Source organism: Trypanosoma cruzi, genomic scaffold, assembly GCF_000209065.1.
Source record: "Trypanosoma cruzi strain CL Brener 1047053516469 genomic scaffold, whole genome shotgun sequence".
Taxonomy (NCBI): domain Eukaryota; phylum Euglenozoa; class Kinetoplastea; order Trypanosomatida; family Trypanosomatidae; genus Trypanosoma; species Trypanosoma cruzi.
In genome coordinates this window covers 134,392-149,654 of record NW_001849544.1, presented here as the reverse complement: position 1 = coordinate 149,654, position 15,263 = coordinate 134,392, and the positions used below count along the sequence as shown (strand labels likewise).

Below are 15,263 nucleotides of genomic sequence, written 5' to 3'. Positions count from 1 at the left end.
GGCGACCGGCGAATCCTCCACCCCTTTTTCCGCGTCACCATTTCATCCTCGGACGCGCTCGATGGCTGGCGGTTGCGACGCCGCCACGTGGGTCTGTCTCGGCACTTGTGTGTTGTTCACTGCATCGGGATTGCCCTGTGATGAAGCCATTCGGCCACAAGAGCGGTGCCAATGGCCATGTGTTTTTTTGTTGGGATCGTGCCGCTCGCTACGGTAGTTGTGTGGGACTGCGTGGGCGATGGGAGGGCGATGGTGTCACTGGCGTGATTGCGTCTTCGCGTCTTTTTGTCGGTGGCTGTGTTTTTGTGGAGATTGTCTGTGGCCGGATGGCTCTGCCTGGTAGTGTGTTTGGTTACTGTTGTTGCTGTCTTTTATTCTTATTCTGAGCGTGCAGTTAGAGATACTTTGGCTTGACCAGCACAACTATCGTTTCAAGCTATTAGGAATTAATTGCAGTAGTAGGATTAGTAGTAGTGGGATATCGATTTATCGGAATTGTGTTTCTGGATTTGCCATTTGTAGAAAGGGATTTACCAAGCAGGAGTTACGGTCGACGGTGCGAGAGCGATAGACTAATAAATTACTATTGATATCTGATTGGGTTTGCGGATGTGGTGTGCGGTGGGTGCGTGTCCGCGCAGCCGGCACCGTGTGCGGTGCAGGGCCATTGCGGCAGTGCGTGTGGCGCTGCTCGTTGTGTTGGCGCTGGTTGCGGCGGCGGCGTGGATGCCCGCAGTGCATGCGGTGGTGTTGCGACTGCGGGGCGGCACGGTGGACAGAGCCATCACGGTTGGCCACGCCGTGGACACGGTGCTGATGGACGGCGTGTACATCACGAACGGCGTGGCTGTTGTGTTCGACGTTGCGGCGATGCTTCCCGGCGCGCTGCGCATCGAAATGAGGAACTGCGTGTGCGACGGCGGTGCGCAGATATACGTGTGGGGCTACAGCGGCGAGCCGGCGAGTGACCGGAGCCTGGAGGTGAGCGTGAGTGGGCTGTCCGGGAGCTACTGCTCGCTCGTGTTTGTGCACAACCTGCCGGCACACACGAACGTGACGGTCTGTGACTCGACGATTGTGACGCCGGGACCGATGCACTACTCCCAGCTGAGCGGGCTGACGGACGCGGTGGCGTCGCCGCTTGTGCTGCACGCGACGTCGCTGTTGCAGACGCAGCTGCGTGTGAGCAACACTGTGCTGAGGTCGTTGCACCCGGGCGGGTCGGCGGTGCACGTTGGCGGCGGTGTGGACCTGCTGTCGAGCGCGGTGGTGTTTGACGGCGTGTTGCTGGAGGCGTCGGGCGGTCCGACCGCATCCGCGATGCGTGTGTCATCCTCGTCGCGTCTCAGTCTGCGGAGCCACTCGGTGTTCTCCGTGACGAACGTGTCGGTCGTGAGCAGCGGCGGAGGCATTGTGCTTGGAGAGCGCCTTGCGGTGTCCGACTCAGTGCTGCGCTTCGTGGGCGTCGAGGGGTCTGTCGCGTCGTCGTTGGTGCGCTGCGACGGTGGAACGTTCGGTGCCGGCGGGTGGCTGGAGCTGCACGACGTGTGGGCGGTGGGCGAGGCGTCGTCGGTGGCGTCGCTGTCGGGGGTGACGCTGAGCGGCGGCACCGTTTCGATTGCGCGCTGCGCTGCCACTGGCGTGACGCTTGTCTTCGGGCTGGCAGTCACGAGCGGCGTCGTGTGGGTGCAGTGCAACCGTGCCGGCGGCCGAGTGCTGCAGAGCAGCGGCGACTACCGCATGGCCGGCCTGCCCTCCGTGAGCGTGGTGCCGTGCGACGGCTGTGCGGCCGCGCTGGCGTGCTTTGATGCACTGACCGCGTCGTTCTCCGACTGCGTGTGCGGCTGCCGTGCCGGCGGCGTGGGCGAGGCGTGCCTGCCGTTCGACGTGCCGCCTGCGAGGGCCGGCGGCGGTGGTGGCGGTGTGGAGGGCTGCGTGAGTGGCGTGACGCTGACGGAGTCGGTGACGGTTGGCGGTGGGCGGGCGACGGCGTGCTTCGACTCGGTGGTGTTCAGCGGGCCGATCACTGTGGCGGTGGACCTGCGCTTGATGGACGCGTTCGCTGACGCACTGAACGTGACGCTGCGCCACTGCGTGCTTGCGGGCGGTGTGCATTTGCGGATTGGCGGCCTCAGCGAGAGCACGGCGCGCCTGATGCCCCACGTTCTCGTCAACATGACGAACGTGACGTCGGTGGAGGGCACGATCGTGCTGCATGGCGCGATGCCGCCGAACTCGAGTGTGCTGCTGGCGAACTCAACACTGCGCGCGACGGTTGGCGGGTCGCAGTACGTGCCGGTGACCCGTGGCCATGCGGGATCTCGGTACGGCACCGCGCTTGTCCTGGACGGCGTCCGGCTTCTGTCGACGCGGTTTGTCATGACGCGGTCGACGCTGGCGTGTGGCGGGGGTTCGTGCGCTGCGATCCTCGTGGAGCGCGGCCTTGGCGTGAACCTGTCCAGCGTCTTTTACATGGACAACTGCGCTGTCAGGTCGCGGACGCATGTGATGTACGCTCTTGCGTCGGACCTGCGTGTCAGCGGCGGCTCCGTGTTCTCCATACAGAACAGCTTGTGGAGTGCGCCGAGTAGTAAATTCCACGAAGGCGCGTGTGTGTTTGGGGACGTTGCGGTGGATGGCGGCAGCGTGCTGCAGATTGTGTCCAGCACTTTCCGTCTCGGCTTCGCCATGCTCATTGCAGAAACGCTGACTGTGACTGGCGGCAGCTGGCTGGTGCACCGCGACAACGAGTTCCACACGGCCCACGTTGTGTACGTGGCCAACTACTACGGCTTGGCGTTCCGCGATCAGAGTGTGTGGTCGATACTTTACAACAACTTCGCATACGGCTCGTACTCGTCAACAACTGTAAGTATGACAAGCGTTTGGTTACCACCATCCGACTCTCGCCCAATCATCTACGGCGTGTGCAACGAGGCAAGGGGCTCTCCTGTGACGGATTACCAAGAAGAGCTTAATATTGGGATGCCCGTGACGGTGTTGGACTGTGGCGTTTGCACCATGGACGCCGTGTGCTTCGCAGCGAGGACGAGCAGCATCAGCGGCTGTGAGTGCGTATGCGCTGCTGGCGGCTACGGCGGCACTTGTCTGCCAGCTGCGGTTCCGGACGGCCTTGGGCCGCTCCCGCTCCCCGACACGAAGGACACGGAGGCCCGCTGCGTGCACGGTGGCAGCGTCAGCTCTGTGGACAGTCCTGATCCCGGTGTGCGTGGTCTGTGCTTCGTTAACGTGACCTTCACCGCCGCGATTATGCTTGACCTGTCGCATTTTGACGCACCACAAGAGACACTCAACATCACGCTGCTGCAGTGCGTCCTCATGGGCCTGTCGGTCAAGGGGAGTGGAGCGCGCGTGCACGTTAACGTGACATCCTCGATATTGGATTCTGGTGAGCTGGCGTTTGAGGGTGATTTCGGCGCGAGCTCCCAGATACTGGTGGCGGGCAGTACGCTTGTGACGAAGTCTCGCCACGCCACTGCTTTTTGGGACTTTACTCTTGGTGCGAACTCGACGCTGCTGTTACTTGACAACTACATCGAGGCGAATATTTACGCAATTTCTTTTTCCGATAGTGTTGTTGATGGTGGCGGGGTCATTGTGAAGGGAAATACGCTGAGGGCAACGGAGAACGATGACGATGTGGATTCAGCTGTTTATATTGAAACCTTTGATGTGGGGAACGGCGGCTACCTTGACGTCGAGAACAATACTATGAGCGGTGCCAATGGGATTTACCTTTTTGGGGGTACTACCGTAAACTCCGCAGGGCTGTTGCGAGTGGCGGACTGCTCTTTTGCTGGCAGCACGTTTCCTTTTGATTCCACGCTGATTTATTTGGATAGCTCAGTGACTCTCGAGGGAGGTGCGCAGTGGCGTGTGGAGGGCAACGAAGTGAGTGCAGCCTCGGTATTAATTATGCCAAAATCAACGTACATAATTCGGGTGTCGGGCAGCGGCACCACCGTGGCGCTTGCACACAACCGTCAGGTGGACAATAGTTATCCCTTTGCTGATATTGCTTTGTCGAAAACGGTTGTGGAGTCACCCGCGCGGTTTGTGGTGGGGTGCAACCTGCGGGGCGATGAGGGGGTGTCGTACGACGGCGTGTTTCCGGAGGACGTGGTGGTGTTCAGGTGCGGCACATGCAACGACGACGCGGCGTGCTACATGCCCGGGACGGAGTCGGTGGACCGCAGCTCGTGCTCGTGCAGCTGCAAGGACGGATGGCATGGCGCGTCGTGTCTTCCCTTCGAGGTGCCCGACACGGTTGTGCCGCCCTTGCCGGAGAGAGCCGTCGACGGCGACACGAGCTGCGTGGTGAACCAGACGCTGACGAACCTCACGCTGAACATGTGGAAGACGCACCACTGCTACGCGGGCGTGACATTCAGCGGCGTGGGTGCTGCACTGAAGTTCTCTCTCAACAGTATGCCGCTGCATCTCCCCATCAACATCACGCTCACCGGGTGCACATTCCTTTACGGGGCTGTGCTACAGTTTGTTGGGGGTGTTGCGGCGGCCGAGTCATCCGGCGTCTTGATCCGCGTGAGCCAGACGGTGATGCGGTCCTCCGTCGTTGCTTTTTCACTTACCCTCCCGCAGCACTGCGACATTGCCGTCACGGAGGTTGACGCGTTGCAGTCCTCTGAATTTGAATTACCGGGCGTTGTGAGCAAAACCCTGAGCGTATTGTTGCTGGACAACGTCGTGTTGAGTGCGTCCTTGCTTTTGGTGAGCAACGTCAAGGCTCATTCCTTGAGGTACGGTGCGTTTGGTTTGCACTCGGTTGGGACGCTGACGCTGGTGCGTGGCAGCTCGCTGTACGTGCGGTACTGCAGCTTCGATGGATACGCACACCTGTTCTACGTGTATAGGCTCAGTGTCCGCGACCACTCTGTTTTTGCGCTGCTCAACAATACAATGTTCTCCGGGACAAGCCTTCTGTATCTGCGCCACGGATTCAGCGTGTCAGAATATAGCGTGTTGCGCGTGGTGGGGAACAGTGGCTTCGTGTCGTGCGCTGTCTCTGCGCATATTCCGTGGGCATTACAGAATTCAAGCTGGCTGGATTGGCGTGACAACGACGTGGGAGTGGGTGCGATGTTGTGCTGTTTTTCTTCTGTCGCTGTGAGCATCGACAGCAGCAGTGTGGTGACGCTGAAGGGATGCAAGATGGGCTCGACGGGGTTGTCGGGGCCTTTGCTATCGCAGGCTGACGCCGGCTACCGGTTCTTTGCTGGATGTCTGACGGTCGCGGGACGTGTGTTGACGACGGCGGCTGAACTGGAGCCGAATGGCATCACCAAAGTGACGACGGTTACCGTGTGCGGGGAGTGTACGAAGGACGGCGACTGCTTTGCTCCGCTGACGACGGCGGTCATTGACTGCAAGTGCCAGTGCGCTGCTGGAGGGCACGGCGATGTGTGTGTACCGGCGCCTGTGCCTGCTGGCCCGCCGCCGCCGCCGCTGCCGCCAGTGCCACCCACGCCGCCACCGCTGCCGGTTGGTGAGTGCATCAGCGACATGGTGTACCCCGAGGTTGCGCAGGCTTTGGGCAGCGGGTTGTCGTGGCTGTGCTACCGCAACGTGACTTTCAGCGGGGGCGGCATGAGCCTGACGGTGCTCATTGAGGCGATGACGGGCGACGTGGCGAACGTCAAGTTCGATGGATGCACTTGGAGGGACGGTGCCGTTCTGTTGCTGGCGGGAAATGCGTACGCCGCTGTGGGGTCGCTGAACATTGTCGTCGCCGGCAACACATTCAGTGACGCGCTGCTCAGCCCGGAGGGTGGGTTTCCACCGCACACGAACATCACGATCAGCGGGAACCGCTTTGCGGTCACGAGGCTGATCCCTCGGTCGGGTTTGGGACTTAGGAACCCGTCGTGTGTGGCGATGAATGGACTGGCGATCAGCAACGACTCCGCGGTAGTGTTCAGTGGCAATGTGTTTCAGAGCGTGGGGGCATTATCGAGCGCCATCCAAGTTGTCAGATCTGCGCTGAGGGTGTCGTGGCACTCCCTGTTTGCGTTGGTGGGCAACACGTTTCATATGGACGGCGGTGACGGTACGCTGATATATCTTGAAGGGTCTAGCCAGTCATTGTCGCTGAGCGTACTGAACAACTCTGCTGTGGTGATCCGAGGCAACGTTGTGTCGAGGCCGGTGCAGTGCTTCCTGTACTTGCCTTGGGAATTACGTGTGGAGTCTCGGTCAGCGGTTGTGTTTCAGGGCAACGACATGCGGGGAAGTGTGGCTGCATTTTCATCAGGCTTTTATTCCCATATTTACTACAACTCCTGGCTTCAGTTGAGCGGCAACCTCTGCCACGTATCCCCATCGGATGCTTTTGCTGTCGTGAGGCCAGCGGTGAATCTCCGCGACTCCACGGTGTCTGTGTCCGGCAACCGATTCATGTCCAGCACTGGCACGCCGACATTGCTGCAGATACCCAAAAGTTCCCGCGATATCACAAACGGAGCGATTGTGGCCGCGTGCAACACTGTGAACGGCGAGGAGAGGGCGAACCACAGCATTCCGTCCGCGTACAACGCCACCATCCTGACCTGCAGCGACCCATGCACCCTCGCGACATCGTGCTTCCCCGCGTACACGACGACGGCCTCGAGTGATGGCTGCGCCTGCACGTGTGCTGAGGGCGGCCATGGCGATGCGTGCCTGCCCGTTGCTGTTCCTGACCCACCGAGCACCGACGGCGCCGACTTGTGCGTGCGGGACGTGCGTGTGGATGCGGAGTTGAATGCCGGTCTCGGGACTTCGGTGGTGTGCTACGTTGGCGTGACCTTTGCGGCGGACGTCGTGGTGGACGTGGAGTCGATGTCAGGGAGCGTGCGCAACGTGACGCTGACTAACTGCACTTTCGTGGGCAGAGCGAGCCTGTACGTTGTTGGCTGGCGATCCGACCCGTCTGCTGGCGAGCGCGTCGATGTGTTGATCAGCGGGCTTGAATCGCGCTCCGGCGGCGGCGTGTTGGTGGCGAACCAATTTCCGCCGGGCTCGCGCGTCACTGTGGTGGACTCGGTGCTGATTGCGGAGGCGCGTGTTGCGTACCGTAACGCCTACGACCTTGGCGACGCCTCCGCGTGCCTCGTGCTGCACAACGTAAATCTGACTGGGAGTGTGCTGACCATTGCGCGCACGCATGTGGCGGTGGTGTTCCGCGACGCTGTTGGTGTGTTGGTGGTTGGCGGCGTGGCGCTGTCGTCGCGCGGTGCGCTGTACGTGGACGGGCTTTCGGTACAGACGGCGCTGGGGCTGTGCGTGTCGGTGGAGGGCGGTGTTGCGGCGAGTGGCGGCTCCGTCGTGGCGTTTGTTGACAGCGACTTCCTGCTGTGCAAACACGCAGTTTCTGTGCGTGGGGCTGTGCGCGTGTCGGGCTCCGTTGTGGCGCTTGTGCGGAGTGACTTTTTGTCGACGGGAGACTACGCGGTGGCGTTTGATTCGACGGTGAGCCTTGCCGGCGGGTCGATGCTGCTGGCGAAGGGCAACGTGCACGACGGCGTCTCGAGGGAGATGCTCTACGCGGCTGGCGCCGTGACCGCTGCTGGGAGCACGCTGAGCTTTGTGCGCAACCGAGCGCTGCTGCCGCGGATGCTGTCGGCGGGCCTGTTGCTTGCGGATGGGGCGCATGTGAGGGTGGCGTGCAACGACGCTGGTGGGCGAGTCCTGTCAACGGCGGAGGAGTACGCAGCGGCTGGTTTTGGCGACGCTGGGAGCATCGAATTTTTTGGATGCGACACCTGCGACAGGGACACGCACTGCTACGAGCCCGGGACGGCGTTGGCGAACATGAGGAACGGTGTGTGCGTGTGCGCGTGCGGCAGTGGCGGGTACGGCGAGGCGTGCGTGCCTGTGGGAGCTCCCGCACTGCCGCCTGCCGTGGGCACTGTGCTGAGTGTTTTTTTCCGCGAGGGTGTGACGGTGCAGTCGGTGTTCGTTGTGCCTGCCGGCGCGAGCGAGGTGACGCTGCGCCACGTTGTGCTGGACGGCGTGAGTCCGGTGCTCTATGTGCCGTGGATGGCGCGAGACGGCGTGCGGATTGTTGTGCAGAACGTGTCACTGCTGAACGGCGCCGTGCTGTACGTGATGGGCGGTGGAGCGTTGCGCGGTGCGGTGGCGGCGGGGAGCGACGAGAGCGGGCCGGTGGAGCTGTCCGTGTGCGATGTGGAGGCGCTGAACGGTGCGCTTGTGCTGACCGGCACGTTTCCCGCGGGGTCCGTGCTGACGGTGACCGACTCCCTGCTGGTTGCCGCGAGGTCGACGCCGCTTCTGTATCTTCCCGGCTCGCAGTCCTCGCCGTACGCACCGGTGCTTGTGCTGTCGGGCCTGCGGCTCGTGCGGTCCGTGCTGGTTGTGTCCGGCGTGGCTCTCGTGACCGTGATGACTGGTGGGCGGACGGTGGTGGTGGACGGTGCCGTGCTGGAGCTTGTCGGTGGCGGTGTCGCGCTGGACGCGGCTGTGTTCGGTGGTGACGTTGCATTGTACGCGAGTGCGCGTGTGGTTGCGTCGGGGGGCGCTGTGCTGCGCGTGTCGGGGAGCCAGGTGTACGCCGCGCATGGATTGGTGTTCGACAGCGGGGTGGAGGCCAACGCGTCCGCCGTCGTAGTGAACGACAACGCCGGTGCGCTGACCGATGGCGCGCTGCTGGTGCTGCGGGGGTCGGCGTCGTTTGTGTCCGGATCGTGGCTGTCGGTGCGCGGCAACAGCATCAGCGGCAGGCTTCTGTCGGTGCCGTCGTACCCGCGCCGTGCGGAACTCGTGCAGAGCACGCTGGCGCTTCACGGGAACGCCGGCAGTGGGCCCGTCGTGATGGACGGCACCGTTGCGCTTGGGGGCGCCGGCCGAAAGTTCGTCGTGGGATGCCTGACGCTCAACGGGCAGGCGCTGCGGCCGATGGACTACAGGTCCGCCGGCATCATCGGGGAATTCCGCCCCGTGGCGTGTGGCGTGTGCGACGCCGACGTGCACTGCTTTGCTGCTGCGACGAGGGCGATGTCGGGGTCGTGCGGCTGCCGCTGTGCTGAGGGCGGGTACGGGCGCGACTGCCTGCCGGTGTACCTGCCGCACGTGGACGGGTGCAACCGCACACCCGCCAAGCCACTGCTGAGCCACACGGAGACGCTGACGGAGACGCGCAGCCCGACACCAACGTGGACGCCGACGCCGACGCCGACGCACTACAGTCTGACGCAGTACAGTCCGAAGGAGACCCTGCAAATTACGGAGACGGTGGCGCTGTCGCCCACGCGGACCCCGACGGCGTCGGTGAGCAGCACGCTGTGGTGGAGCGACGTGGCGTGCCCGACACTCGCCGTGACGACGACGGCGGCTGGTGGGAGCCTGACGCTGAACGACATCCGCGGCGGTGGGAGCGCCGTCCCGACACTGCTGATGGTGGCGCTGCCGCCGCCGTTTCGTTGGGCACGCGACCCGCAGCTCAGCACGCACCTGAGCTTTGTGCCTACATCGACGGCGCAGCCGAGTGGGTTTGGCGGTCCGTGGGGAGCGATGCTGCGCAACGCGACGTGGGTGCGCAACGCGACGAATCCGTCCACCGTCCTGGAGCTGGCTGTGCCCGTGCACCGCGGTTACTTCATTGCTGCCGACGAGACGCTAGTCATTCGCTGCGATGCTGTGGCTGTGTTTGGCGGCTGCAAGGGTGTGCTGCTTGGGTCCTTCACGATCAGGTCGAACACACTGCCCGCCGCTGCCAGCGCCCTCTCTGCGATCACCGGCGTTGTTGCGGGTGCGGCGGCTGTTGCCGTGGTGGTGACCGGCGGGCTGAGCTCCGTCCTGGAGATGCAGGCACTCGGCGTGTTTGCGAGGATGCCATGTGCCTCGGCGCAGGAGCGTGCGAGCACCGTTGCGCTGCCGTACTTCCTGTCGGTGTTTGCTGCCCCTGACCCGCTGTGGATGGTGGTGGGCAACGCGCTGCTCGCCGCTGTGTTCGGGTGCGTGCACTACGGTGTGACGGCGGCCTTCCAGCGGTGGCGCGGCGTTGACGCGGCGAGTGCGTGGGCGGCGATGCGCTTCCCGAGCCTGACGTACGTCGTGGCGCACGCGATGCACCTCGGCATTTTCTTCGGCTCGGTGTCCGCACTGGCGATGCCCGACGCCCGCGTGCAGCACCGCGTGATTGGTGTCGTTGGCGTGCTGTACGGTGTGGCGTTTCCTGCTGGCGTGTGCTACTTTATTGCTTGCCACGTGGGCGCGAGCTTCACGAAGTACTGGCAGTTTTTGAGGAAGCCGCTGCACGAGCGCCTGCTGTACCCCGTCGGGTATTGGCACCCCGTAGCGCAGCAGCGGATGTACGGCGGCATGCTGACGAACATGAGAGGCAGCCACGTGTACTGGTGCGTGTTCCAGCTGTTGGTGCTGTGCGTGGTGGGCCTGATTGCGGCTGTGCACCCGCCCGTGGGAGGCTGCGACGTCCAGTACTTCTGCATGGCGGCTGTGCTGCTTGCGGGCGCGGGCGTGGTTGCCTTCACGAACATGATGCGCTCGGCCTCCCTGACGGTGATGCGCACGGCGAGCTTTGTGCTGCTTGCGGCGCTGTGCCTGGTGAGCGCGGCCAACCACCTTGCGCCGAGCGACGGCGGTGCGAGGGCGTACGTGGCTACCGTGCTTCTGCTGACCACTGTGCTGCTTGCGGTCACTGTGTACGGCGTCGTTGTGTGGTACGCGGAGGACCGCCACTGGCAGGAGCTGCGCGAGCCGCGGCGTGGTGGGCTGGAGGCGCTGCTGCGCGATGACGAGGAGAGCGACGAGGTGACGCAGAAGCCCCACGAATTGACGTCGTCGTTGTACGCCTTAGGCACCACCGTTGCGTCGTCGTACCGACCACCCGCACCGCCATTGCAGCCTATGGCCGGTGAAACCTGCTCAGACACTCTGAGCCTGTTCGACCGTGTATCCAGCGCGAGCTGCAAAATTGAAGACGCCCTTCTGTGAGGTGCACCACGTGGAACTGACCGGTGTACGGTGCTGGTTGATGAGGAGAGCACGGCGCCCCCGCTGCTGGACAGGAAAGTTTTTTGTTACCCCCGCTCTGGCAGCGTCGTTGATTTTTTGTGATTTTTTTTCTATTTTGAGCGGGCGTCCGCGTCTTTTTCCTGTTCCACGATGAATACGTGGGAGAGCGCGCTTGTCGCTTTTGTTACTGCTGATGTTGTGTTGTGTCGTACTTTAATTTCATGGAGTTTTGTGTGAGGAGTGTAATGCCCATTCCATGCAATGGAAGAAGGATCCACCCAACCGCCTAGAGGAAGTAATGAATTGCAGCTTTGCCTTACCGTGGGTTTACATTTAGGAGACATTACAGTTCTTAGAAGCAATGCGCCTTCGGAGCATTGGAAGAGCTCCAGGCCACAAGGAACACTTTTGAGCGGGATTTTGTATTGTGGCGCGACCCCTTTCCCCCCGATTCCGGCTCGTCCTGGTATGGCGAGCGCACAGGGAAATCCATGTCTTTAGCAGTGGAAGTGACGGAAAAAGTCATCCCAGTCATATTCCGTTCTTATTCTTGAGTGCACCACCGCCACGGTTGGGACACCTTTAATTGTGCACTTGGAACGTGGGAGCCTTGGATGACACAGCATTGGAATTCATGGTAGCTTGTGAAGTGAAATGTTGGCGAGAAGGCTGAATACCCAATTTAATACAACCTGGTAAAACGAAGATATTCCTTGTACGATTTTACCCTTCTTATGAATTTTTGAACGACTGTGATTGAAAGAAATAAGCAACCGATAAAGGTAAGACGAATTTTTTTCTTATTTCTGTTTTTGCCACTCCACCCGCCCTTTTTGTTTCCTTCTCGCGGCGGGTTCTTGTAGCTGGAGGACTCCAAATTCTTCCCTCTCGTAAGTAATAATATCGCCAACCCGAGTAGGCAGCAAAATGCCACGATAATGGCCTTCGGACTATATAAATATACTTGGAGCAAACAACGAAGATCTGGCGAAGCCACTGCATCTCCATTGCTTTTTCCTTTCCGTTCCGTTTTGTTCATATAGATATGGTTACGATTCGGCCAGCAGCTTAGGCGAATATTTGCTACTCGTTACAGTCTGAACATTTTGCGCGTTCAGGAGATGTGACGACTGTTTCCGGAAATTTGCGTATCCCTTTGAGACGCAGCCTGGGAAGTGCATGACAAACGCCGTCTCATAGGCAAGGGGGATCGTTGCGGATTGGGCTTGCCGGCAGGAAGAGCTGTTCAAACGAGCACGGCCGTTTTTCTCACGATTCTCTTCTGGTTGCGCGGGCTTCATGCAACTTAGCGGATGCCTAGTGGTGTGCGATTCGCATAAGGCGTGTCAAGCTTCACAGGCTCGCTGTCCCTCCTCACCGCCCTACAAACGGTTTCTCCCACGGTATTTGATTCGGCACTTCATTGACTCTGGACCCTCCTGCTCCGCCTGCAGCGCCTATGAGCGCTCATGCAAATGCAGCTTATCTTTGGGCTACTGCGGCGTACCCAAGAACAGAGCTTGTGATGCGAAAGCCAAGAAGGTATCCGAACTCACGCAGCTCACAGACACATGTGTCACCGGCATGGTTGCACTGGCCGAAAGTATTATTCGTGCCCGGCAGCACAAGCCAGAAGCTCGTCGCACCGCTGTAACAGGCGGCTGGGGACCCACGTGCACGGATTCCACCCTCACTCGCGGGGAAGAGGCGGCGCTGGCCCGCCTCCGCACCGGGGTTTCGCAGAAATACTTATGGCAGCCACGACCACTGCAACCCGCCATCCCACGCACATGCCATTGCCGCGGCCCTTATTTCCCACAGCAGACACGCAATGAACTTTGCACGGAAACGCCTCCTCCTCCCGCTGGACCCCACCACGCCGCTATCCAACGCCTGGCAGACTGCCCGGTGTGCGGCAAGCACTGCAGTTGCCGCACTAGTTTCGTGACGCACATGGTTAACGCCCGCGGCATTACGCGCTCTCCCAGGCGCTGCGGGAATTCTACTTTCCCAGTGAGCCGGAACCGCCAGAAACCCCACCGGAACCACCGCCCCGCACTTTGGTGTGGACGAGAGCGAGAGGCGGCACACCGACTGCACCTCCGCCACAGAATGCACAGCCCTGGCCGAAGCCATTCCCTGCAGTCTCTGCTCGGCGTCGTACAACCAACAAGCCGGACTCGGTTTTATCTCTGGCACTTCCACAAGCAAGAGTTCCCCCGACAACTAGGAGGCGTTGCCAGGAATACGACGGTCTGGCTGCGCCCACCCCGTTCCAATGCGTTTCCTGTGGACTCAAGGACCAAACAAAAGCGAGACCAATATCTCACATGCGACCAAACGAACGTACCAAAACGGAGCTGCAGCCGGCACCAGATGTCAAGGCACTTCTTCAGTGCCCTTGCTGCGACAAACAGGCGGGAAATACCGGGGTATTGGCCACACAAGTCAGGCACAAGCATCCCGACAGCAATGAGGAAACGGGACCAAAAATGGAGATAAAATACCCATGCGCCGTAAAGCTCGAAGCCCAGCAGGAAGAAGAGAAGATTCACACAAAGACTTTGCTTCCGCAAATGAGGAGAATGCTGCCCAGGCACAGTGCACTGTGTGCCCAAAATGACACGTACACATCCGTTCATAAATACAGTACCGTCGCCGATTCCATGATGGCAAAGAGGTCAGGCCGCCGAGAAGGCGCAACTCACCCGGCGACGACACCCCGATGGGATCGACACCGGTCGAATTTCGCTGTCCAGCATGCGGCTTTTGGCGCCACAGCGGTGACGGACTGGCCCACCGCCGCACAGCACGCCACGGGGGTCGACCTGACATTGTGAGAACCGGCCCGCATGAACAGCGCGAGGAGACAATTCTGCATCTACTCCGATGCCCGGCTCCGCGGGCGCCTGGGATAAAAATGGACTGGACACTGAAGAGGCGAGGAAGCCGCGCTTCACGAAAAAGTTGGCGCGGTTTTTCCTTGAAGTGGAACGGCTCCGCCGCCAACAGCGCCTCCACGCGGCGAGGGGGCGCGACGCCCCTCACGGATGCGGCGTGAAATCGATGCTCCTGGAAGGCGCCTTTTTTTTCTTCTTTTTGTTGACGGATGAATTGGCCCAATGATTTGCTGATTTGTTATTTTACTGATTTTTGGCAACGGCGGATCATCGAGCCACCGCGCCGGCCGGGGCGGCTGCGTAACGTGTGCGTTTCGCGCCCTCCGCTGCGGCTTCCTTTCCGGGGGTGGTGATTCTTCTTCACACCTCCACTCAGCAGGGCGGACGTGCTCTGCGATGGTGGGTGCTGTGCGTGTGTTCGAGTTCTTTTGAGAGGAAAAATGAAAGAAAGGACTGGCGGGAAGTAAAAAAAAAAAAAAAAAAATCACGCTCTTCTTGTGCCTGCATTTTTCGGCACGCCATATCAGCGCGCACCCTGCCCGGACACTATTACACGGCCCGCCGTGTTTCCAAGGCGGCGGTTGTCGTCCTTCCCCCGCAACGTTATTTGGACTAGGAGTGAGAGATGTTGGCGGTCGGGCTGCGCAGCGATGGTGCAATTGAGGAACGGTGAGAAATGGACGCGCCTCCACTGCTGCACAGCTGTTCACATTTTTCTTTGCTCTCGCAGCCCCCTAACATCAAACATCACGGTGACAGGACTGTGGGTCAACTCTAGTACTGAGATTGAAATATTCAACCAACGTTGCGTTTTTTCTGAGGATTCACACAGAAGAGGCTGACAATAAATTAATAACGGCAGCATGGTTTAGACGTTGTGTATTTTGCACTTTCACTCAGGTGTGAATTTTGTTTGCTGTGGTATCCGCCGGTGGAGGGATATGATCCCTCCGCGATTGCACGACAGAAGATGAACATGGTGTTGTGTGCTGGGGAGTTTTTTTTCTTTTTGCGCATTGCAACTCACTTTGCTTGCCTACGGCGGCTGCAATGAGGCCTTGCGGCCGCGTGCTCGTCGCACATGTCTCATCTTTTGCTTTTGGTCTCTCGTTGTGTCGTTGGGGAGGGTGTGAGCGACGGCGTCGGTTGAGCGGCGCCTCATTGGGGGAAGGAAGGCACTCACCGCTGCTGACGGTGGCAGTTGATGCTGCAGGCGATCTGAGGAGATAGCGTAATTTGTGTCAACACCAACCGAGATGAGGACCGCACCGCATCTCTGTTTTTTCCCATCGCCTTTTTTTTCTTCTGCGGACACGCGCCACACGCACCGCAGAGCAGCGGCGCGACCGC

At 60.6% G+C, this 15,263-nt stretch overlaps 1 protein-coding gene across 1 annotated transcript, besides 5 other annotated features; it reads left to right on the top strand.

The window, feature by feature from the left end:
• Window positions 1-10,343: a sequence feature (areas not merged during assembly with more than two copies in the genome that could not be assigned to a particular haplotype).
• On the top strand, window positions 610-10,992 carry Tc00.1047053507827.10 (dispersed gene family protein 1 (DGF-1), putative; the record flags this gene model as incomplete). Its single annotated transcript, XM_803126.1, has 1 exon — window positions 610-10,992. One exon carries the CDS (start codon window positions 610-612, stop codon window positions 10,990-10,992), a length of 10,383 nt encoding a protein of 3,460 aa, XP_808219.1.
• Window positions 5,473-5,523: a microsatellite.
• Window positions 10,344-15,263: a sequence feature (heterozygous, Esmeraldo-like haplotype).
• Window positions 11,653-12,094: a mobile genetic element.
• Window positions 14,378-14,398: a sequence feature (AT_rich).